The sequence below is a fragment of the Saimiri boliviensis genome, chromosome 9, assembly GCF_048565385.1.
Source record: "Saimiri boliviensis isolate mSaiBol1 chromosome 9, mSaiBol1.pri, whole genome shotgun sequence".
Classification (NCBI taxonomy): Eukaryota; Metazoa; Chordata; class Mammalia; order Primates; family Cebidae; genus Saimiri; species Saimiri boliviensis.
Genome location: NC_133457.1, coordinates 43,665,363 through 43,692,416, shown reverse-complemented (window position 1 = coordinate 43,692,416; position 27,054 = coordinate 43,665,363). Strand labels below are relative to the sequence as shown.

At 39.5% G+C, this 27,054-nt stretch overlaps 1 protein-coding gene across 3 annotated transcripts in view; it reads right to left on the bottom strand.

Moving 5' to 3' along the window:
- RBMS3 (RNA binding motif single stranded interacting protein 3) overlaps positions 1-27,054 on the bottom strand; it is a 1,456,421-nt gene that overhangs the window by 1,419,120 nt on the left and 10,247 nt on the right. For all 3 annotated transcript variants that reach the window (XM_074405764.1, XM_074405765.1, XM_074405763.1), the window contains one exon: positions 26,585-26,808. In XM_074405764.1, coding sequence (XP_074261865.1) covers positions 26,585-26,808 — 224 coding nt within the window. The remainder of the gene's footprint in view (positions 1-26,584; positions 26,809-27,054) is intronic.

Here is a 27,054-nt window from a genome sequence, read left to right as displayed (position 1 = left end):
TTTGAGTTTCTACTCTGGTAAAATTGTACTTCTCTGTATGTACCTGTTTCTCTAATTTTGGGGGAATCAGTTTGCTCTGTAGCCCTTCAGTTCTCTGAGGAATCTAAGAGTTGCTAATTTTTCAGCTTATTCAGCATTATTTGTCTCATGTGTGGATAAGGGAGACGTCATCTTCCAAGCTCCTTACATGCCAGCCCTGGAAAAGTGAAAATGTTATATTCTTTGATATTAGATGCACATTTGAATGTGCCTGTGACTTAGAAGTATTTATTCCTATTATATATTTTAAACATGACACATGAGGAGAGAAAATCTTACTTAAACAAATTTATTCAATACGTTAACAGCAGGTTACCTAAGAAGCTAGAGTCTCTGACTGACTTCTCTTAGGTAGTCTCTGACTATCACATTAGTGTCTCTGTTAAAAGGGTCAACCTTCTTGCCTGCAATAATATGCAAAGACATTTTCTTAACTATTAGAAACTGGTGGTAAGAAAGCTTTTAACTTTCTACCTGGTGGTAGAAGTAGGGAGAGGAGAGAATCTGATTAATCCTTTGTCTTTTTTTTTCTTTCTTTCTTTCTTTTTTTTAGATGGAGTTTTGCTCTTGTTGCCCAAGACAGACTTAAGTACAATGGCTCAATCTCAGCTCACTGCAACCTATGTCTCCTGGGTTCAAGTGATTCTCCTACCTCAGCCTCCTGAGTAATTAGAATTATAAGCACATACTATCACGCTTGACTAATTTTTGTTGTATTTTTTTTAGTTTTCATCATGTTGGCCAGGCTTGTCTCGAACCTCTGACCTCAGGTGATCTGTCCACCTCGGCCTCCCAAAGTGCTGGGATTACAGGCATGAGCCTCCATGCCCAGCCCTAATCCTTTGTCTTTAGTAAGAGTAATTTACTGATGAGATTAGCAGTTGATTCTTTTAGATAAATAAGGTAGCTATTAAGAATTAGGGCAGCTTCCAAACTTATATCACTATGTTATCCAAAATTACACTCACTCTCTCTTTCACACACATACACATACACACACACATCACATCACAGTAGGGGAAAACCGAGTGGCTCACCAACACAAAAAGAGATGCTCAAATGTAGTATTAATAAAAGAAATGCAACTAAATCCCATGAGAATGGACAATTTTAAGTGATGGTTAAGAATAATTTCACGTTTCTCACAAATGTGTTTGCATTTACAACAAAAAATAAGCATACCTGAAAAGGATACAGCATTATTTACCATACATTCTATAACCAGACAATCCAACCGCAAACATGTACCCCAGAAACATTTTGACACAATAGAGTGTTGTTTGTCATAGCTGGGAGTGAGAGCGCCTACCACTGGGGAAATGAATTAGTAAAATATGATGGATGCATACTTGTAATATAATATAATTGTTAGTGAAGCAAACCAGCTATTCACAAAATATAAGTCAATATCGAACACATAGTTTTGGGCATATTAAGAAACTAACAAAGAACCATAGTATAATACACAAAACAAGGCGACGTGTTTTATAAGGGTCTATTTTTTTTCAATGATGGCTCCACTAGACTAGGCGCCTATGTGGAAGAGGAGAATTGAAATGCGCTGAGGGGCATGGAGAGGCAAAGGAGGAAAATGAAAATAAAACCAAACAGAAAAAGCCTTGCATAGGAAAGAACAAGTACCAAAAACACGTACGCCCTCTCTAAAACACTTTTTGTGTGTGTATGTGACAGAGTCTTGCTCTGTCTCTGAGGCCGGAGTACAGTGGCAAGATCTTGGCTCACAGCAATCTCCACCTCCAGGGTTCAAGCGATTCTCCTGCCTCAGCTTCCTGTGTAGCTGGGATACAGATATGTGCCACTGCATCTGGCTAACTTTTGTAAACTTGGTAGAGATGGGTTTTCACCATGTTAACCAGGCTGGTTTTGAACACCTGGCCTCAAGTGATCTGCGGCCTTGGCCTCTGAAAGACTCTATATTTCACCCACCTTTTCAGCTTGCCCTGCCCTTGCTAGCTCACAGTGGACAGTAACCATACCTCTAATCCTTTGTCTTTTACTTACCAAGATTTCCCACATGCCCCATATTACCTGCCACATTGTCAAACAAGTAATCATTTGTTTCTTATGAATATGTTCATAACTTAGAAATTCAATAATAAAAAATCGAGTATCTTAGTCATCATCAATACCTACTTCCTCAGTTTACAAGTTTGGATTTGTTTTGTGATTTAGAAAGTAGCACAAATATACTGAGAGCATTTTGTAGCACTTAAATAAATTTTATAATCCTTGATACTAAATGCTTACTCAAATTTGTCTATATTTGGAAGTAATCCTGTTAGTTATACATAGGAAAAATGACAGGACAAAGTCTTGCTTAGACACATACATGCAGCAAATCAGTAGCAGGTTACAAGTGAGAAGTGAGGGTCCCTGGCTCTCAGACCAGTGTCTCTCCTACTTGGACCATGTACAGAAAGATGAAAAGACGCCTAAGAGCTAGTTCCAGGCAGCCAAGAACAGACTGTAAGTCTCCAGAGTCCCAGCTTAATGAGCCGCCTTCTTTCCTCACTGTTCTGTGCATATTTGCACTGATTCTAACTGATCAGCTATTTCCCATAACAGTACTTCCCTGGTACAACCAATATCATTATTTTCAAGGGAAGGGTATCACAAACTAACTTATCAGTACTGGAAAAAGATGCAGTCAAGAGCACAAAAATCAGGAAACTTTTCAGGGAGACAGTGGTTCCATACGTTCATATTTTTCATATGAAATCCAAAAGGGCAGAACTTACTTTCTAAATATTTTTCCTACAACTAACTAAAGGTTTCAGTGTTAAAAATTCAACATGACATGGTCATAGTCACGATTCAAAACTCCTATCTTCCTCCTTTATTAATCACATTTTTTCAGCAATATAACACTAAAAAATCAAATTAGTACTCACTGAGAAGGAGAGGCTCACAAAGCTCCCCTCCCATAAAAAAAAAAAAAGTAAAATAGTTCCAGAAGAGTGAATTAAAATGCTCATTTTAGTTTTCCCAAGGTCTAAATCTCCTCAGGCACCTTCTGTGATCTTTTATTTACAGGGAAAAAATTTTCGGCTGTCCCCCTATACTTTCTCCTTCAGGCATTTAGCCCTGAAGAAAAAGGAAAATATTTCTAAAGAAAGCCCAAAATATAAGAAATGAAGAAACAGATTAGAATCAGTGATTTCTACAGAACGTTGAAAATGGTGTCACTTAGAGTAACCCTGGATATACAGATTACATGTGACGAACTCTGATCTTTTTAAAGAATCAGAATTTGTATTGATAGAAAAAGCTTCCAGCTATAAGAAAACAAAAGTAGCAACAATAAACAACACCAATCTCTTTTCTCACAGAAGCACTATTCATGGACGAAAGAATTGAAGTGGAAAAATAACTACAGATTTCAATCAGCTCTATAGAGTGGTTCACACAAACATACACAGAAAACAGGCTTAAATGACAATCACCTGACCCAAGTGCAATAAACCTTTAGTAATGGCACATCTCCCAGGTTGAAGACTGACTTCATGGGCTTAGCAGCAGCCTGTAGAGGTCACCGAGAGGGGCATCTCATTCTGAGAAAAGTCCACTTAACCACCCCTGTCAAAAAGAGATTCTAAAAATGCCTAAAGTTTTCCCAGTAAGACTCCAAAGTCACACCCAGGAGCACATCTCAAAGCTCAATATCCTACAATACCAAGAAATGATTTCATGTAGGTAACTTAAATCACCCACCCTAGAGATTTAACCTGTTTCTTCTCTTTTTGACTGCAGAGGATAACAGCTGACCCTGCTCCAGTGACAAGTTCTTCCTCTATTGGAAATGTATCATCAAATTGTTCTTCAGGATGAGATGCTGTTCTGTTTGACCTTTGCTTCTGGTTCTCCCTTCATATCCCTTCAAACACTTTGGTGGCCCCTCAGGAAACCCTCAGTACCATAAGAACAAGTCATGTGTAGAGAAGAGCAAAGAGTTACTTTCATAATAATTGTAAAAAGAATAGGAGAAGTCCACAATGGAGCTTTTTAGACATTGTTCCTGACATGGTGTGTCGGAGGAAATTGAGAGCAACACTCAAAAGGTTATTAGAAGAGCCAGTGATCCCTTTCGAAGCAGTTATCTTAAAGATACTTCCTAGCAGTAACATTTATCCATTAAAGTATACTCACATTTATCTATACAAATGTTCTCTGCAGCCCTGTTTATAATAGGGAAAAATCGAAAGCAATCATGAAGTACATATTAAGGAAAGAATTGTCTAAAATTAAATGGACATTGAATGGAGTATTATTCATCCATGAAAAGTAATGCTGTTAGACAAGCATTTAACATGTTTATGATACAGTATATTGTGACATTTAAGAAAGCAGGTTGCAATATAATGTGTATAGAATGTCCTGATTTATGTTAAATTGTGTGTGTATTTGTGTATAAAAATATTAGTCAAATAATATACACATCAAGATCTTGGCAGTGGTAATTACTGGGTAGTAGGATTATGAGGAGTTTCCTCCTCTTCTCTTTACCTATCAGTGTTTTCTGATTTTTCTCATAATGAGCCTATGTTGCTTTTAAGTACAAAAAAAAATCCAACATTTATTTTAGTTTTACAAATATCTTTTAGAGAAAATAGCTTAATACCTTGTACAAAATTAAACAGAAAGTAGATGTAGCAGTTCAAATAACAAGGAAATTAGGGTCTAGACAAGGGAACATCCAAAAAAGGAAACATGTCAGACATAACAAATGAAGTTAAATTAGTGTTCAGCATCAATGTTGCCTCCTCCACTCTGCATGAATTCTCTGAAGTGCTGGATGCTCACTTCCCTTCAGAATGCCATTCCCTCTTCGTTTCTTCTCTTCCTCTGCTTCCTCCTTTTTGGCCTAGGTTGCATGCTGCCCTAGCACTCTGCGTGCTGCCCTAAGTTGATGTCAGCTACTACTCTGTAAGTGTACCTTCCATCAGCCTCTCTCCTCGCTAGAATCCAATCTCCAATCTTTAGAACTACTGCAGGCCCATTCAACTCTGTATGTTTAAAGCCAGAATCATTATTCTCTCCCCCAAATCCTGCTCCTTTCCAGTATTCCTTTCCTCTACTCAATAGCGTCATTGTGAACCCAAGCTAGATATCTTGGGCTTACTCTTAACTCCTCTCTCTCTGTTATTCTTCAAGCAAATCAGGACAAGTCTCGGCATGCCCACTGACTAAAGTTCGCTGGTATTTGCTGTCTCCTCTGTTTTTTATCTCACAGCATTAGCCCACTACTCCATAACCTGCATTAGATACTTCTTCACTCCAGTTCAAACATAAGCCCATGTTAAAGCCATCTAGTACCCTCCTGACCTGCCAAAGTCCAAACTGCTTCCTGCTATGCACTAGGCTTTTTAAAGTCTAGTTTTAATTTATCTTTCCAGCCTTAAACTCTCCACAACACCAACTCCATCGTACCCACATACACACACACCATCCTAGAGCCACCAAGTTTCTACCAAATCCCAAACGTGAAATGCACACAATGCTTATGTATCACTGCATCCTATTTCTACTGCCTGGAAACCCCACTCTTTTCTCTACCTATCATTGTGTAGGATCTTCCTGAATCATTCCTTTCCTCTCTGATATTTAAGTCTCAGTCCTACTGCTATGCAGTCATTTTTGTGCTTTCACAACATAACATTGTACACCTCCCTCTTTTATACTTCCTATACGTGCAATCCCATCCACTCCATCAACAACTGAGACTGTGAATAATCGTTGCTCGACTCTTTTGTTGAAGCTGTCAAAGCTATACAGTCATTGTTCAAGTCCATCTTGCAGCTGGGGATGGTCACGTGACACAACCCAGCCAACGAGACATCAGTGCAAAATTGCTGGGGCATTTCTAAAAAACGTTTGTGTTTACTTAATAATAAAGAAAAGCACAGCTGATATCCCCTCTTCCTTTCATGGAGTTTCAGAGGCTATCTCACTAGCCTGAAGACAAAGCCAAGAGAATCATAGAGATTGCAGCTCTGATGTCATCGAGGTCCTGAACCAACATCACTAGCCACCAATTTATAGACTGATTAGGTGAGAAAAATCAGTCCTGATTACTCTAGCTACTTTTCATGCTTTTTTTTGTTACTTGCTACATTCCTAATGTTGTTTTTTAAATGAATCAATGTAGTGGTAGAGTTTTTTGGGACCTCCTGGTCTCCTGACTCTAGGCATTTTTGATTATGTGTCCTTGTTTAGGTCTTTAGGCATCATCATTTCCATTTACAAAATTAAAGACTGATGCATTGAAAGATTAAGTAATTTCTCAAATATCTTACACAGTTATATAGGTTCTGAGCCAGGATTCCAGCTCACAGCTGTCTGATTTAAAATCTTGTTCTTTTAACCACTTGTGAAGACTGATTCAATGAGACTAGACCAAGAAAAGAGCTGTTGAAGACAACATGGGTTTGCAAGCCCAGCAAATGGGAAAATCTGTATCAGCTGAATCCATTTACCAGTTTACCGATGAGTTGGTACTGTGGGACAGAATGAATAGGCTTGCTAAAGTTAGTAACAGAATTCTTTCCAAAGTGCCTTCACAAGAATTATTAATCCCGCCATTCTGTCACAGAAGACTGGATTCTCCTCTAAAAAGCCAAAATGGTTAATGGCTCACACTCCATTTTCTTTGAGATGCTTGGAAATTTATTCACAAAAGAGACCCATGCTCTAAGAAAGGGTAGTGGAAACATTTTTTAAGCCATTTATGAGCATACAAGGGCAACACATGAAATAAAATGCCTGTTCAGAATTGAGAAGACCCTATCAAGGATGAGGAATTATTTTCAAAAGAGTAGGAAGATACCCCACAGTGTGAATGAAGGATCAAGAAACAGGATTTAATTTACCCCAGAGACATAAGAACAAAAAAGTCAAATAAACTTATTGTATTGCAGTTAGTCTGACATTTACCATGAGGTGGACGAAAGCAAGGACTTTGTTCCAGGCAGAATATATTTAAACCTCAACTCCACCATTACTGCACCTTAGCCTTTGAAACTCAGTATAATGGTCAAATGAGGGTGACGTGCTTACTTTCCAACGTTTTGTGAGGATTAAAATAGATAAAAGATAAGCACAATACTAGGTCAATGCCTGGCCCCAGTAAGTGCTGGATAAGTGGTGTTGCTTATAATAATAACAACAATTAGAAAAGCCACGACAACAACAGCCCAGAAGTACCTCAACTAGATGATGACCATGTTAACCCCAGGGAGAAAGGAATTGGTTGAGATACAAGCAAACTGAACTATTATTAGGAAAGGGGACATAAATATAAGTTCAAGGATATTCTGTTTAAACAAAGCTGATTACTTCCCTATGAAAGGGTTGATATCTTGAAAGCCTCACATTATTCCATAATAATCCTCAAAAGGACAGTGAGCTTTTATATTTATCAGTCCAAAGTGGTGCCCACTTCCCTCCATGTCTCAATAGCATTAACAGTTTACAATGTGCTTGGCTAACAACTTTGTAATTGAAGTGATTCTTGCTGAAATTTTTATTATAGACTAGAATTCATGTTATTTTAAGTTTAACTTATAAAGTGAAGTAATATTAATTTTGTCACAAAATCTCAAATATACATAATTCCAGTTCTTACCAAATGTTCCAAGGCAGCAAGTTCTGAAGCCTGGGATCTCAGGTAGAGATGGTTGACCTGCTGTAAAAACCACCCCCAACTCCGGCTTCTAGAGAATACACTTGTGTCTGGAAGGCAGCTGCCTCATGAGTAATCACATTTCCCAGCCACCCTGGAACAGCCATAGGCATATCACTGGTTCCCTCCAGCGGAATCTAAGTGGCATCAGCATCTCCACTCTTTCCCTTCCTCAGACTGGATGCAGATGATGATGTGGCCATCAAGGATGGCAGAAGCAAAAGATGAAAGGAGCCAGTGGGTCACTGCATAAAGAAAGCCACCCACTGACCAAGAACACACATCTTTGACTGTGATAAAAGTGAGAAATGGACTCAACATGATGGCTCACGCCCGTAATCCCAGCACTTTGGGAGGCCAACGGGAAGGGTGGATCACAAGGTCAGGAGTTCAAGACCAGCCTGGACAAAATGGTGAAACCTTGACTCTACTAAAAGAATACAAAAATTAGCTGGGCATGGTGGCACACACTGTAATCCCAGCTACTTGGGAAGTTGAGGCAGGAGAATTGCTTGAATACAGGAGGCAGAGGTTGCAGTGAGCCGATATCGTGCCACTGAACTCCAGTCTGGGTGACAGAGCAAAACTTCATCACACACACACACACACACACACACAAAAGTGAGAAATAAAGCTCTGCTGTGTGTGAGAAAATATACACCTTAGGTTTGTCAACAGCAGTTAAATCTAAAACAGTTTCCATGGAGGAAAGTTACATGAAAAAAAAGAGGGATTTTTAAGACCAGTTGGGATACTGAGCAAGAGACAGAAAGAAAATTTAGATACATGTAATCACAACACATCAAAAGGGTTTTTAAAAATTGAACAACAAACATCTTTTAAAATTTCCAGCCAGGATATCTGACAGGTGTTATTAATAGCTATATATATATATATATATATATATATATATATATATATATATGCTAAGCTTCACATTCTTGCTTATGTGAAAAGCCTAAGTTAGTTATGACCTTCCTAAGTTTAGAAAGAACCTTTACTAAAGTTTTTATCTCCATGCAAATGAAAATTAGGAACAGGTTGGGGAATCCTTCCAAGGAACTGGCTATAGGAGTCCACCTCCAAGAAGGCCCCCAGTTATTCTCACCTCTTCATAGTCACACCTCTGTGCTTCCCCCTGCCATACTGCATAGGGCTGCTCTATGTATATGGTTTGGTACTGCAAATGTGCCAGAGCATGACTTCCAAGGCTAGGTTATACAAACACATTGTGGCTTCCACCTTCCTCTCACTTGAATCACTAGTCTGGGAGAAACCAGCTGCAATGTTATAAGGATACTCAAGAAGCCCTATGGAGAGATTCAGGTGGCAAGGAATTCAGGCCCCCCTACCCACCACCAGCACTAACTTGCCAGCCACATGACTGGGCCATACGGGAAGCCAATCAACCAGACCCAGTCAAGCCTTCAGAGTCTGAGCTGACAACTGTGCTGTGACTTCATGAGACACCATGACACGGAACCTAGAAGGTAAGCTGCTTGAATTCCTGACCCACAGAAACTGTGTGAGATAATAAATACTTATTGTTCCTTAAGCTGCTAAGTGTTAGGCTAATTTATAATTCTGCAATAGATAAGAATTTACTAGCTTGTTCAATATAAAGACAGATAGAAAGAGAAGGGTAGCTCTACTCTAGGTTGGAAAGGTTTACCTTTCTTTAACTATGTTTGATGTTTCCTGGGACTGTGCCAGGCATCATGTATTACCCTGAGTTTTCTCCAACTGAGTCATAGATGAAATCAGTTCTACCTGGACGACAGCCTCTTTTTAACAAGGCAGCAAAGGTTTTACTCGTCGACTTGTTATTGGCTCATGCGAAAGGCAAATTTAAAAGTTTAATTCATTCTGAGGAAGGGGTGTTGACTGGTAGAACTGAAGAAAACATGGCTAATTGAACATAGCATATACTTCATTCAAGGAATCAGAGACTATTTCTGAAGAGCCTCACATTTCACACAAAATGAAGACTTCAGGGCAATTTTATGTTTGTGCTGCTACATAGCACACTGCATCACTACTGTCCTGTGATTGAGAACACTCACACCAAACTACTTCAGTTTTATCTTTCTTGACTGAGAGCGCTTAAGAGGTGGAAAAAAATCTCTCACTGCCTCTACATTGCGACTGGCTGACTTGCCAGAAGTGCCACAGTGTTTGATCATGTTGGCGTGATTGCTGAGGAACAGAAAGCAAAGACCGAGTGGTGGCTCAATTCCTTCTTTACAGTTTGTAGGAACCACTGCTCACTCTTACATCACAGTAGATGGCACACTGACAAGGACTAGCAACACAACCCCTCATCAGAAAACTATCAGGAAGAGCCAGACCATAACTGAGCAACACACTTCCAGACCTCATCACATACTGCCAAGGACAGTGTCAAGTAATGTCTGACAATTCTGTCCTCATCTCGTGCACCATTCTGACCAATAGTCCATGGCACAGTTCAAGTCCAAAGGGAATCCTCTTTTGAAATGGCTGATCTTTTTTGTTTCCAACCTAATGACTCACTAAATCTGAAATCTAGTAAATATTAGAGAATGCTCTGGTACTTTTATAATAACCTAACAAACCCTATTAGATCATTTCCATGAACACTGAATCATGTTTTGACAAAGCCAATTTGTGGGTATGGCATTTCCCTTGCCTTTTAGGTTGTAGGTGGCATATAAATGCATGTTTAAGTGCATCCTGCAATTACTTCCAACCTGGAGGCTTGGAAGAAAGTATCATAGTTTTATAAATAATCCTCATCATTGCAAAAAATGTAACGAAAATCACGCATTTGTCCATGATAAAGCTTCATAAATTAAATAAAGCAGTGGTGGGCACACTATGATCTGATGGCCAAATTGGTCCTAATGCCTGTTTTTGCAAATAAAATTTTGTTAGAGTATAAACACATCCACTCATTTGTCTATGGCTGCTTTACACCATAACAGAGTTGAAAGTTGAGACAGAGAATGCACCATTCACAAAGCTGAAAATACTTAAAAACCATTTGGCACTTTGCAGAAAGAGCCAACACCTGAAATAAAATATCACACTTCTTACTTTGGGCTCCGGGTGTAGCAACTGATATGGGACCCTTTCTTGACCATCTCACACTGGCTGCTACTTTAACTTCAGTGAATAAAGAGACTAAGTAACAAATTTGGTAGATTAAATCTTTGAAGACTTAAGGTGGAATCAACAGTTTTTCTTCTTAATATTTTCCTTACTCAAGCTTACCAACACTGAAAAGTAAAATCTGGACTGTGCACATATTTGTTCAAAGTTTCTACCCACTAGGTAAATTTAAGTAGCCTCCTTTTTTTTAAACATGACTTATTTAGTCTCCAATACTTTACAGAGCTAAGTATTCTGAACCTTACATTGTGTGTATTTTTTAAGCAAACTACCTGGAATACTATGTTTTTCCTGGTTTGAAAATTCATAAGCATGAACTAATCCATACTGTACAAGATAAGAAAATGTTAGTAGCAAAATTTAATGACAGTATAACAGCTACACAATTTGAAATCACTCGTTTAGAAACCCAAAGAGTATATAGTTTAGCATCAAGACAATCTTTCCAGTCATGGTGGCTCACACCTATAATCCCCGCACTTTGGGAGGCTTGGGTGGGAGGATCCCTTGAGCCCAGGAGTTACAGACCAGCCTGAGCAACACAGTGAGACTCTATCTCTAGAAAAAAACAAACAAAAAGAACTTTCATTAAAGTCTGAGACTATGATTTTTAAGAGAGGCAGTTTCCTGTCTTCTGCCTTCAAAATAACAGAATGAGTTCCAGAAAATCTCAATTTTATTAGAGAAAAGACAATGCTTGGAATTCTTGGTCTAAGAAACTTTCCCCTCACACTAGCCTCTTAGAATTAGGTCTGGAAAAAGGACATATTTACAGACTTGGGGGTCCTGACTACCTTATAATAAGATAAAGCCTTACACATTCTGTTTTAAAACTTCCCATCAAAATATTATCCTCATAAAGGATATACAAAAACAAGACCTCAGAGTCCTCGAATACTGTTCAGATCGGGGTTTCTGAACCTTGGCCCTTCTGACATGTTGGGCCTGATAATTTGGCATTGTGGGAGGCTGCCTGTGCCTTGCCCAGTATTTATCAGCATCCTTCGCCTCTACCTACTGGATGCCAGGAGCACCCCACCAATGGCTGTGACAACCAAAAATGTCTGCAGATATTACTGAATGTCCCTAGTGGGAGGGCCAAAATCATCCTCAGTTAAGAAACAGCTCTCTAGAGAAGAGTTAGATCTATAACTTGCCAAAAGGTGATTATTTTGTCCAACCTGTATAAACCAACTCTCCATACAGTTAGAAGCAAGACCTGTTTCCTTCCAAAGTAAAGCAGCTACCTGTCCTGTAACAGTTTTTAATCACAACCAGGCTCAAAAAGAGGAACAATACTTTTGTGAGAACATTCCACCATTCTAGTTTCTCTGAGTTGTCATCTTTTGCTTTGGGACCCCGATTTCTTTCCCAGAATCTGATCAACACACAGGCATTCAAAGAGGCTCATTTTCCAAATCTGTTTCCAAATCCCACCCTGAGTCAATAGCAGTGATGAACAGCTTCTTGCAACTGATCAGAGCAAAATAAAATAAAATAAGTAGCCTGCATTTGCTAAAAGAGTCCACTATGAGAGATCATTGTTTTATGTATTGCACATTAACGAAATTTCATACGACAGGGCCAAAGTCGAATGTGGTTGTTTTCCTTGTGATCCTCTTCAACCCCCAATTCAATTACCATGCTCATTTTTGTAATGAATCATCAGCAGAAAGTCAGACTGTTTTTTAGAGAGTGATATGATTCCCAACGGAAGCATCAGACTGCTTTATCTACCTGACACTAAATAGACACGCAGACTAGCCCTGAAAAAGGTTAGACCTTACTTGCTAACCCAGTGCAAAATTAACACTTTATAGAACTTTAACTTTTTCAAATATAGCTGTTATACAACTGACTCCAAAGAAAAAAGGAAAAAAATAAACTAAATAATGTAGTGAAGTGTGTGATGTTAACTTTATTGTTGTAACTCTACATTGGATAGCCTCCAAAATGCAAATCTCAGCTCTAGGCCACAATTAAATTGATGCATCAAAATAAAGACTTCACATAAATTTTCAGACATCACAGCAGCTGTGAAATGTTAGGTCTCCAACATTGCTTTTCCCTCAAGAATATTCTTTTTTCTTTACCTCTTCTTCCTCACTCAAAGGATAAACAATCAGAGAAGCAACATCTGACATGTTGATATTGCCATAGATATCAAATCTCTGTGGAATTCAGGGACTAGTGCCGTAAACGAGGTTTCTTTGAATTCCAAAATTGCCTGGAAACTTATAGTAGAATAGAACAAATGGACACATGACCACCCAATATTTGGGCTGTGACTCCCAGCTGGGTTGACTCTGAGCTGAGTGCTATTGCCATAATCACATACAGAAAGTGAATGCACATTTCTTAGTAGTGAGCATGGGAAGACACAATAGGTACAGCAAAGAGTTACAGCAATTTTTCTTTCATTCTTGCTCCTTATTCATGCACATTTCTAGGTTTCAAGTTGCTCGAAGCTGTTGACATCACAGATATCAAGAGTCCGTATTTTCACTAGTAAATTTCAGTGGTGAAAAGTGATTCTTGTGCATCCCTGATGAGCTCTAGCTTCCTGTCTTTAGTTCAAATATAAAGAAGTAAGAAGGTAATGACTAAGGGGCAATTACGGTTGCCTTGGTTACATCTCTAACTTTTGGCAAATATATTAGTCTTTCTGTATCTCTATGTTTTTAATACTTAAATGGTATGTAAAAATACCAGAAAGATGTCATTTTTATTGGCTTAGCTATATATTTTTTTTTCTTTCTTGATTATTGTTCTCTGTATCAACTGTATTCTCATTCCTTATTCCCAATTATCTGCCACTGCTGGGATGGAGGAGAGAGAGCTGACATCTCTCACTCTCACTGTCTTCCATGCATTGCTACCTTCTGAATGTGATGCCTAGGGGCCTCCTGGCTAACTGCATGTGTAAATAAAAGAGTTTTAGATCACTTCAAGGTGTCATTCAAATTTTCATCCTAGCTAACAGGGAGGAAATTCACCAAATCGGCCCTGGGGCCATTTTCCCATCTCTTTTCCTGCTGACAGTTAATGTGCCAGACAAAGGCACAGCAAGTCTCCTATTAGGATCTTTCAGGACTAACTCCCCAATCCTTCCCCCAGTCTTAAAAAGATTACTCTTCTCACTCATGATTTAAAAAAAGAAATACAAGATGGGCTAAAAAGGTAGTATCTATTATCAGACTCCTTTCATATATACTCTTTTTCTTATTTATCTATACCTAAAACCATCACAATCATAACACAATTGAAATTTTTTAAGATATAAGAATAGGACAAACACCTTAAGAGGGTAACTTTGTATCTTAGAATTCTTTATCCGTTATATAGTTTGAAAATTATTCCCTACACTGTTGCAAGCATGGAGGCTCTTTGATGATATTAGATTTGGGCTCTTGGCAAGATTTCTCTGCCTGTGTATTCTGACAATAAGTGCCATTATAGTAATCCCCACAGTGTGAAGACAATCATTAGTAAATGGCTAAAGGAGATGTCAATGGTGCTTCAGGCAGCTGTTGGACTACCCACTAATAAAGGCTTTGAACTTGGGTAATAGAAAAGCCATCTCTTGGAACCACTTTACCAGGGACTGCTTTCAATAACGGTCAAGGGCAAAAACCAGGATTCAAGAGAACACCTATATAAAAGTGGTAACCCCACTAGCCAAAGTTTTTGAAAGAGATCTTGCTGTAAACTGCCTCTATACACAACAATATTGGTAATTCTAAAACAATTTGTAAGTCACCAAGAACCTAAAGCAAACCCAGGGAAGTTGTAAAGTCTCCATCCTTGTCAAAGGATTTGTTTCACAGCTTCTCAGAGCAACAGCTGAGGCAGGCTGCTATTCTGAGAACAGCCTGTAATCCACAGCACCCCTGTCCTGGAAAACATTCTGCAATAATAGACACACTCTATATCTGCACTGTGCAACATGGTAGCCATTAGATTTGTGGCTTTTAAGCATTTGAAGTTGAGCTATGCAAATGAGTGACAGAATTTGTAATTTATTTTTATTCACGTTTAAATGTAAATAGCCACGTTTCAATTGACCATTATATTGAATAATGCAAGTCTAGAAATTGAGGAGGGAAGCTCTGAAGATTGAATGTCTGGCCGAAGCAAGGGAAAAGGCATTGCTAAGACAGCTGTAAGCCTAGTAAGGACTGCACCAGAGTTTCATCATGCACACCACCTCCAACTGATTGTTAGGGAATGCCGGCTTCCAAGGAAAAGGCTGAACTCAGTGGGAAAGAGTGCTGTGATTAGTTGGCAATGACTAACATGAACCCAGGAAGGGGAGCTGGTGGCGCATGTGCTGCATATTTCCCAATGCCAACATGGTGAGCAGAACTTAAACTCTGCAGACAAAGTAGAAAGAAGTAAACAAGGCCAGGTTTCTGAGTCTCTAAGATACGTGGCCATTCCAGAGAACAGGCTCGATTATGGTTGTTTGCTTCCTTAAATAAATATGGTTAGACAGGGGGTCTGAATATATGCTTACAGCTAAGGGGCCACTGGTGTCAGAATTTTTTTTTAGTTGTTTATTATCTGTAATGTTTATTTAGTTGTTTATTTGTTTAGTATCTCTCTCTCCCACTAAAATGTGGGCTGCCTAAGAATGTTGACCATCCTGTCCCAGAAAGTGAGTCTTAAATAAAAGATTATCAAAATGGGTACCATGATATGATTGCTGCTACGTTAAGATTGGAGAAATTGCCTGAAAAGACAGACCTGTCCCTGTCCTCATGACATACGTTAGACACATTACATAACTAAGAATATGTGAAATTATATCAACAGGAACCTGACTTATTTTTTCTAATTTAAGTTCAGGGGTACATGTGCAGGTAAACTTGTAACGGGGGGTTTGTTTTACAGATTATTGCACCACCTAAGCATTAAGCCTAGTACCCATTAGTTATTTTTCCTGATTTTCTCCCTTCTCCCACCCTCCACCCTCCAATAGGCCCCAGTGTGTATTGTTACCCTCTATGTGAGGAACCTGACTTATGAGGCATGCAAGGAAAGGTTCAAATCAGGGAAAGTTTCCTTGAGGTATTGAACTGAAATTTGAAGGCTGAATAGGAATTAACTGTGTGACAAGAAAGTGAAAGGGGAGGAAGGAAGAACATTCTAGGCAAAGGGAATGGCTTGAGCAAAGGCTTGGGATAGGACATTGTGAGCTCAAAAAATCTTCAAAGTATACTTAAAAAAAAAAAAGGTGATTATTACTTTCATCCAAAAGCAAGCAAGACAGGTAGGAGAGCAAGTTTTCAGGGGGAGCTGGAGATGCCCCTGGTGGTGTCCTGCTAACCAAATCCAGCCCCTAGGAGCCCCTGGGCACACAAACCCATGCAGTATCATCTGAGGGCATCCTTCTCAGGAACGACCACATGATCCTATGCACCACCCTATTCCCTAGCTCCTTTAACTCTGATGAGATATTCTTTTGTTCAATTTCTTTAATGAGATCATAAAAACCATAAAAGCAGGTGGGACTCATTTATCTAACAAAATCAGAGTGACTGGTATATATACATTCAGATTCATGCAAGAACTTACAATAGGCTTGGCTCATGCACTACTGAATTTGAGTTTCTAGCCTAGACAGTTCCTAGAAAGGTAGCAGTATTAGCCCCATGGATTCTGAGACTCAAAGAAAATGTGACTTGTCCACGAGTTCACAGTTAACAAGGGCAGATCCAGGATCCAGTGTCACACCATCCAAGTCTCCCATTCTTTCCTACAAAAGCAGTTCTTTTCCCCAATTAGGGTTCCCGTGGGAGATGTTGAGTCTGATTCTTAATGATACAAACCCTACCAGCCATGCAACTTAAAAAAATTTATATTGAGGTGATTTTTGTTCTTCCAGGGAAGGCACTCTTTCAAAGAGCTTTCCCTTCTCTAGCCAAAGAGATTAGCATTCTAAAACACAGCTAGCATCCTACAACACACTTAAATTGTGGTTAGAGGCTTTGGGGAGCTGCCTCAGAAAATTCTATGGCCACTTATTCAAAAAGGTAACCTTTTTCCTCCAATTCAATCCAGAGTCTTGCTTTGAAGTATTTTTAAAGTCAATTTGAAGAAGCTGGAATCATTCCTAGGGTCTCATTAGTTCTGAAATACAATGAGTCATTTTCAGACTCACAGATCGAATGCCCCAAAGCACATTCAACCATGACAGCTCCCATATCCTGAGAGCCTATAAAGGCACAGACGTTTTACATGCATCCCATAAGTAGGGTGACTAACTGTCCTGGTTTACCTGAGATGGAGAACTTTCAATGATAAACTGAGATAAGTTAGTAACCCTACCAGTAATTCAATCCTATAACCTCAGGTGTAGTAGGAAGACCTTATCCATCATCTTTATTGATAAGGGAATCCAGACCACAGCATCCACATGGTTTGCCCAAGGTCCTTACAGCCTGTAGAAACACAACTGGGGTTTAAAATGGGGTCTAATTTCCAGGAGTTACCCCTAACTTAGGCCCGTGGGTAACACAGCAGTGCAATTTAGTTGAGAGATGCACACCCTTGGGTGCTGACATGTAAATGAACACCTAGACGTTCCACTTCTCTGGAGAGTTCTCACTTTTCTATCTTCTGAAATGGATAGGATTTTTTTCAGGACTGAAATAAAACCGGGAGCATTCTCTGCCTTAAGCTCAATGTTCTGATTTGCATGTCAGTGCCAGCAGTGTTATTTCACCTGAGGGCTGCTTTTAAAACACCCAGAGCAGTGCAAGGGATTTGGCTGGGAAACTAACCAGTCAGTTGTGGAGAACAAGCCTCGGAGTCACACCTGAGGAAGTGGAAAGAGTGTATCAGAAAAACTTCAATTTAATGCCTTCTCTGCCATACACTAGCTGTGTGACCTCAGGGTTAATAACAGGTATCTCTCAGGATTACTACAAAGCATAAGATGAGACCACCTGATGTGAATCTAACTCACTCCGTGACTGGCACATGATAAATGCCCAGTAAATGCTAGTTCACCAACAACCCTAATAAAGAAAACTTGAAATGTCCCTCACTTTGAAATCTCCTCAAACGTCTACCAGGGTTTCTGAAACCTAAATCTATCTATGTGAAAACAACAGATTGTATCAATAAGGAATATAAACAACCCAATTTTTTCTAAGATGGGCAAAGATTTGAACAGACTTTTTATCAAAGAAACATACAAATAACAATTAAGCACATAAAAAGAGGCTCGATATCATTATTTAATAGGCAAATACAAACTAAAACCACAATGAGATATCATTGTACATCTACTTGAATAACTAAAATTAAAAATACTGACAATGCCAAGTGTTCGCAATGATGTGGAGGAACTGGAACTCTCAGGGACTGGAATGGATAGTAGAAATGTGAAATGGTCGAGCTACTTTCAACAGTAGATTGGCAACTTCTTATAAAGTCAAACACACACTTCCATGACCCAACAATCTTATCCCTAGAAATTCATCCGAGAGAAATGAAAATGTCCTCACACTCATAAAACAAAGCTCATAGCAGTTCTACTCATAAAAGCCCAAAATTTGTAAACAACCCAAATGTACATCACAAGGTAAATGGAAAAGCAACATGTGGTATACTGTACATCCATACAACAAAAGATTACTCCGTGAAAAATGAACTATTGATACATACAACAAACTGGGTGGATATCAAACCAATTTTTTTTAAACAAAGGAAGCCAGACACAAAAGGCTACATACTATTTGACTCAATTTACAGAAAATTTTTGAAAAGGCTGGGGAAAGGTGAGGGAATTATGCAGCAAGGAACACAAAAGAACTCTTTGAGGATGACAGAAACATCGTACATCCTAATCATGGTGGTTACACAGGTGTACACCTTTGTTAAAACCCAAACTGTATACGTAAAAAGGGTGAGTTTTACTGTCTGTAAATTATGTGGCGATTAATTTTACTTAAAAAGAAAAACCCAAAACCAGAATGTAAAGAACAAGGTCTAAGGGGGAGGGAGATGCAAGTCTGGAAAATTGTACAGGAGGAAGTATGGGATGGAGGGACAGCACAGAGCCAGCCACTAGGTTTTGTGAATAAATTGTGACCTGTGCCTTTCATTATCTGAGGAGCATCTCAGGAAATGTAGGAACCACTCACTGATCAGTGTCTCTACGTGTCCTACAGTCTCATTCCATTTGGCTATTCATCAGAATGCTTGATAGACAGGTCAATGCTTTATCTTAGAAAACAGGTTAAACGGCCTCAGTTTTTAAGACTAAGCTACAGAATTGCTACTCCTCCTGCTGCCTCCAATATGTTTTTATGTTTTTAAGCTCAGGAATGTTTTACTTTCAATAATATTTTAGAGGTAAAAACAATCTCAGGCTTGACACAGATGCCCCCAGCAGTTCCCAACCCCCAGTCCACAAGGAAGTACATAAGGGTCTACAGAGAAGTGAGGACAATGAGGGTAGTGGGGTGTGATGGGATATGGTGGGATAAGACAGGATGCATCTGAGAGAGACGGGTTGGAAGAGAGCTGAGTGAGGGCTGCTACCTACTCTATTCTGACATATATTTTATTTACCATTTTTGGAGCTTAAATGCACTTCATTTGTAAAATGATATAATATTCTCTCTTGTCACACAATAAACAAGAGTTAGTTCTATTTCTGTCTCTACATTTTCTTTTAAATGGACTGATTTAGGGAATTCCCAAGTCTGGAAAACCCTGCTGGACAGTGTTAGACTGCTATGACAGCCTCAAAGTTTTACACTCAACCTACTATTTATAAGATAAAGTCCAAATGTCATGGCATGCCATTACAAGGCCTTCCTGATAAATATGCCTCCAGCTACTACCTCTACTAATTTTGTGACAAACTTCTGAATCTTTCTCAGTCATTCCAAATATTGACCCATTCCCCCTATCTGGAAAGCTCTTGCACTGCATTTCCTATTTCTTTTAAACCTGCTGAAATGGCTCCTTTTTATGAAGCCTCCATTCAGTGAGGGCAGCTGAGCCCTTCTTTGCAATACCTCTTATTCTCATCTCTTACATGGCCCTCATCCTCTTACAGCATTATGATCTGTGTATCAGTGTGTCTCCTCCACTGAACTGAGGAGCTTTAACTTTTTTGACTTTGCAATCCCAGCTAACACATGTTGACTGAATGCATCAACACAGAATTCAACATAACCACTATTTTTATTTAGCACCTACCTGCTATGTGCCAGGTATGGTGCCAGAAGATTGTGTTCCCAGGAATAAAAAGCTCACTCCCCACACTTGCCACCAAAAAGGAGAAACTAATACTACGCATGATTCTACCACCTACAGGACCTCCTCAGTATGGTATAAGGTCGAAATGTGAGAACAGAAACATCTTGACATATAAATTCAAAGGTCAGAGAAAAAGCTTTGGGAATTTGAGCAAGAAACCAACTTGCTTTAATTTATAGGCAGACAACAATTATAATATATTTTATTCTAAAGGACAGGAGTACCATGAAAGGTCTGTAATTTAAAACATCAGGGCCTAATTGCATCCATTATCAGATGATCTGTTCAGGAGATGTATGCTACTGATCTCATTTCATAAGTGGAGGAACTAAGAATTTTAAAATTCTAAAGCAGACTCCAAATGTTTCATGTAACCATATCAGAACTCAGAGGAGACTGAAGTTTCCTAAGAAGAGGAGGGACTTTGACTTATGCCATCTGGATGCACGTTCTAGGTTAAATGGTATTCAAGTGACAGCTCTGCCATTGGGCAAATCACTTATGGGACCTCAATTTTCTCCTATGTAAAAATAAAGAAAGGAGATTGGGTAGACCAGACCCAGTGGGCTATGCATTCCGATCCAGTTTCCTAATTCGAGGAGTCTCGTTTTGCATATAAAAATAGGGTTCAAGCTCTCCGCTCTTCTTCCTGCACATAAGTAAGCTAGAGATTCCATATTTTTCTCTGTATTCTTTCTTTTAAAATGGCAGGAATGCAATGCTACTGAATAGTCTAGATTCTTGTCTAAATACGTGTCTATATCTCCTTCTCCTTTTTTCTCATTCTCTTTTTCCTTCTTTCTCTCTCCCTCTCTCTGTTTAGGAAAGGAATTATCATGGTTGTTTTGGCAACTAGTACCCATTTTCTCTGATCTGATAACAGCACCATGATTTTTTTTCCTCCAGGAATTATACTCCTTCCAAAAGATACAATTTGACAGAACCTGCACTGAGGATTCCCACCTTACCCTGGCCAAGAAGCAGCTATCTGACCCAAGAGAGGCCAGTTAGATAATCTTCCTATAAAATCCAGGTCTTGAGAAGAGGGGCATAAAAGCGAAAAATGGCTGGGATTTATTTTTCTTATGTCAGCACCCTTAGGAAGCCTTTCTGTACTTTCTACTACTTAAATCTGAGCATCTCTTATTTCAGCACTTCCCAAAAACTAGTTTTGTAATTTTCCCTTTGATTTTGTAAGTTAAAATTTTACAATACAATATTTTGCTCAAATTAAAGTTAGTTTCTGTGTCCTGCAACAAAGGAGCCCTAACAGATACAACATTTTAACTCAATCATTTTTAAGTTTTAAGATTTGCCACCTAATCTTTCTGAAAAGCCATAAATATAATTTGCAAAAGCAGAGCAATCCCTTTGCTTTATAGCATCTTAGGCATATTTCTGGGGCCTGGGGTGGGATATAGAGACTTTTTCATCCTGCTCTTCCTTGGCTTTCCTGATGAGAAAACAGCAGATTATTGATAAGTCAAGATAACTATTTGCTAACCTTCTGCGTACCAAGAAAGACCTGAGAACATCTTAAGGACCACAGGGCAAAACCAGGTACATGAGCAACAACTTGGTTTGACTGCAGAAAAGTGTGTCTGTGTCACTTCCAGTCCCAGAACCCTCTGGTTTTATAAGTTGGGGCTCCAAGTCCCCCCTGAAAATTTAGGGGGGACTTGGAGCCCCAATTTATAAAATTTATTCACTGTTATGGAGCAGTCATTACCTATGAAGCACTGAATTGAAAACTCTACACATTTTATCTCATTCCAGCCATACACTAACCATAGATAGCACCATAATTATTCCTATTTCACAGATGAAAAGACTGAGGTTTAGAAACATTAAGACTTTGTCTAAGATCAAGATCTAATGAAAGACCAAGCCAGGATCAAACTAGGGTCATTTTTATTTCACAGTCAACACTTTTAATCACTTTGACATCCTACCTTTTGTGGACACGGTTCTGCTTCTGTGCCAGAAGTCAGAGTCCACCTGGTTAATACACAGTGCAAAACCAAAAAGGCTTCTATTATATTTCATGCCAGAAACAATCACCCAAGGAGTTAGGCATCAAAGTGAACTACCTTGAATTTATCAATTGCCTTTTATCCTCTACCTGACACTTGAGACTTTGCTGTCCTCTGCGTACTGACAAACCTTATCTTACCTGGAGCAGGAACGTTTTTCAGTTTAAAAAAAAAAAAAAAAAAAAAAAAAAGGAAGACCATTATTCCTCTCAAGCTAAGAGCACTCAAGAGCTCTGCCAAAGTTGTAACTCCCCCAGGGCTCACTGCAGTTACGCAGAGCTCCAGGAACCTCTAACTTTGCACTTTGCAAGCTGTTCATACTCAACAGATGAAAGGGAGAGATAGTCACCCTGAAGTTAAATTTTACTCTTAAATACCCTCTCACAGAGCCTTTCAGGTATAAAGATCACCTTAAAGACGAAAAGAATAGAATGGTAAGCATCTATATGTTACACATTCACTCAAAAAAGATTTTGCTACACAAGTTAATTAGTAGTTTCATACAAATGTTCATTTCTTTATTGTAATACGCATACCTTGATTACGTAGGATGTTAACATTAGAGGAAGCTGGGCAAAGAATATGTCTTTGCATCTTATCTATAAATATAAATCTGTTTCCAAAATAAAAGGCTTTCAAAAATGTAGTGACATGCTAAGTAAGAGTCCCTACAGTATGCTCCTAAAGAATGACTGTAAGAACAGCATTACTGATGGAATGCAGTCGAAGTGAGAATTGAGTCATTTTCAACAACAATGTATCATTGGTAGCAACAGCACAGAGTTCCTCTAATCCAAAGCCATGGGAATAACACATCTTGCAAACCAAGGATTTAATAGGAGCTGAGCCAAAAAGAGAGTTTGGTCATAACGCTTCACATCTGGGCCATAAATATACCTTCTATATAAAATACTGTAGTAAACAGTACTGGCAGTCGGAGGTGAGGCAGGTATAGGGTGTGAGGAATGAAGTAAAAGAGAGAATATATCAACGACATGAAACTGAAGGAAAAAAGTCATTTTTATTTGGCATCTAGGATCAGATCAGGGAAGAATTTCCACTTTATATAAGTAACTTTATAATACAAAGGGAATAACACACTGGAGTACAGGTCCTAGACACAAGAAAGTTTTTTTTAACTTTTCCAAAGGAAGTTTCAGAAACACCCATCCAAGAGTTATTTGCTAAAACCAAAGCATTTCAGAAGAATTTTAAAAAGCAATGAAAGGAGAGAATACTTAGATCCCACAGAAAACTTTCTAAGAAAGTTCTGAGGATGATCAAATCCAGAATCAAGAGCGCTTTCAAGAATTTGAATCAAGAGCACTTTCAAGAATCATTAAGTAAAATGATCATGGTCCTTTTACTTAAGGACCATGATCATTTAATCTTCTTTGCTAAGACCAAAAGAAAAGAGATCTATCTAGTTTAGAGGACCTCTTTTCAGACATAAGGAAGGTGGTCTTGAAATAATGGGTGAGGAAATATCTCACCAGGTCACCAACGGTGATTACAATATTGTCTTTAGATGTCATTGCAAAGAGAAGAGGCTGTTTTTGCAAGGGTTTAATATAAACCTGCCTTAAAGCACAGAGGAAGAATAGATGGTCTATTTTGGGTCTGTTTCCTCCTGAATTCATGGAATCAAAGCATATATAATATGCAGCTGCTTTAATATTTCTTTGAAGAGTATTTGCTAGAGAGGAATCAGGAAACATTATTCTAGGACAGAAAGCACCAGTCACATCATGAAACTCAGGTGTAAAAAATCCCCTGACTGATCCAGTTTTCTAACCTTTCTTCTTATTTCATAGACTTTCTGAGGACATATGACCCACGATCCTGCAATTTAGGAGACAAGCTGATCTGGCACTAAGCTCTGCTTTCTTTTCCAATAAGACAACTGAGATAAATTCATATGAGAATAAATCATGGCCCTAAACCAGAATCTTACAAAAAAAAAAAATGCCATTAGTCCTTGACACTTAATTTTCAAGGGCCATATCCACTCACATCCTATTTATAATATCCTTAAGGTAAAGTTAATCATTCTGTTTTTGAAATTTGTATTTTATTGCTCTTATGAATGAGAAAAAAACATAATCACCTGGTACAGTGCTTGTACATTACTGTTTGAAAACCACACTGTGATAAACTACTCCACCTCACCCCAAACAGCTTAGTAAAACCCCATTTCACCTTATACCAGTTTGTCCTTCCATTTATATTTTAATAGAATAATTCGGTCAGACAGCCAAAGAACTCCCCACTAAAGAAATAAGGATTTGCTAAGAAAAATCAATTTACAATCTTGCCTTAGTATCCGTCAAAGACAAAAACAGTTATGAAAGTCTGAAACACAGCAACCATCCTCAGACTCAAAAGAACCAGTAGGACAGTATTAGAGGCAAGCAAAGGGTTAACAAAGCTGATCTGTAGGTTAAGAGAAGGATGCAACATAATGTTTTAAGACAAACACCTGGAGGAAATAAAAAGTAGTATTTTGTTTCCACCTCAAGAAATTGCAGACAAACATGAAGCGAATCACATCATCAGAATACTCAATTATCTGAACATGCTAATTAACTAAATGTAATCAACCTGCTTTCAGTCCTCTCTTCACCTGCTGTAGTATTCTAGTGCATTGCCTTCCTTATTCCTCACAACCGGTAAAACATCAGACAGTCTGCATGGTGCATCAAAGGGAAACAAATAAGCACACATTTTTGCTGATGGCAGGAATTTCTCATGCCCAGGGCATATGAATCAACAATATGGAAATGGCAGCACTGGTTGTATATTTTAATTATTCTCCACACCTATTTTGCAAAAGAGACTTAAAGTTCAATTAGGTAATACCATGCTCAGTTATGGTTATTTCATAAAACTGAGCGCAGACAGTCATTGAAAGTAGTAAATATGCAGTCATGACAGAATTAAATATTCATGAAATCAAGAGCGACTGGAAAGCTGAGGATATTGGAATATTAAAATTCATCATAGTTTTCACAATGTAAATCTTGTATGCATTTGTAAGGCACCCCGGTCGCATCCAGAGTTTGTTCAAATTCTAGTTCCTTGGTAAACTGCCATTTAAATAACAATATTGATTTTGGAAGATAAACAACAATTTTGATTCTTAGCTCCGTTTCAAAATGCAAAACAATTCTGAACATTTGCAAATCTGAACTTGTTAAGTGAGCCTGTCTCCAAACACTGAACAGCAATTCAATGTGATCCTGACACATTTCCAGCATTTGTTTAATCCACTAGTGTCTTAGGAAAGCCCTAACAGAAACCAAGGCAATCTCCAAGAAGGGGCACTTCATGACACACAATTCCGTTCTAATTAGCAGAAGTGCCCATTTTCCTGCACACTTCTTTAAGTGAGCAAAAGTGAGAAAGTAGACAGACTGACTCATTTGGTTCCAATATTCTGATTTGTTGAACCAAATTTTCCCCAATATTACCAGCCAGTTTCAAAATACATTAACAAATAGACAGTGTACACTTTATACAGATAAAACAAAGCAACATTAGCTTCCACAAAACTAAACTCCGAGTGTGTGAAGGAAGACTACCCAGAGACAAAGCTGTAATAAACACACCCTCCTAATACTACTAAGGCAGTATTTTCTATGCCATTTCCTCTGCTTTACAATTTTCTCAGCAGAAGAGACACCAGCACCAGAAAATAACATTCAAGCCACTTCTTATTGGAATCCAATTACCTGAAGAACTCCTCTTTCCACAGCAAGTAGCAGGTATCCCCTGGTCTACAATGACACAGCAGGGCTGCAAAAGATTTGTAGGGCTCATCTGCTGCCAGGCTGTTGATCCCTGCCCTCCTAGAAGGAGGATACCAGGTCAGGAGGAGGACCTCCAGCTTAGAGCAGGGTTAAGCAAGGCGCTCCATTCTGCAAATGAGCCAAACTTTGCTCCCATTGTTATTATCTTTAGGTTGATGTCACCTCCCTCCAAGGAGTCTCAGAAGCCACTTGGCAGCTCCTAAAGATATGTTTTCCCGGACCTATATCATCCAAATAAGCCTCAGTTACACGGCGAGGGCAAGCAAAGGTCTCAACACTGCTCTGCTGAGGTGCTGTGCTCGACCAGAGCAACACACCGCATGTACCAGAAGACTTTTCTCTGCACACACCGCTGAGCACTGAAACCAGGACAGACTTCTGCACATACCCTCCAGTTCGGAAAGTCACTAGCGCCCATGGATTCCCTTAATTTAAGCCTTCTTCACATCTGCCACCCCCACCCCCACACAAACGAGGGAAGGGGGTTGGGGAGCGGAGGGGTTAAAGTGACAGCCACGACAGCAACTCCTTGGTTTTGTTCAAAAGGTATCACAGCGCCAACACTGTGGACCTACCTTGCTCTCTCCTTTCTCGCCGTTGGGTCTCGTCTCGGGATCGTCGCTGTCCTCAGCGCCGGCACTCTCGCCGGGCAGTTCATCCTGAGCCAGCGGCTGCGGCGGCAGCTGGGGCTGGGGCGGCTGTGGCGGCGCCTGGCAGGCTCCGCCAACCCCTTGGGAGCGGGGGATGGGCTCCGGGCGCGGAGAAACTCCCTCAACATCCATCTCCATCTTCCCATTCACTGGAGGGCAAGACAAAAGCGGAGCGGAGACTTGGCAGCGGCGCCCGGCAGCTCCTCAGCTGCCCGTGGCACGCATGGCTCGCCGAGGAGGGGCCGCCTCCCGCGCGCCCGCCCTCCTGCCACCCTTCGCCCGCGCTCCCCGCGGCTCCGCTCGCCTGCTCGGCTCCGGCACTAGCGGCGTCTGGGCCGGGGAGCCCGAGGAGTGGGTGGCCGCGTGTCCTTGGAGCGCTGGCCTTCAGGCGCCCC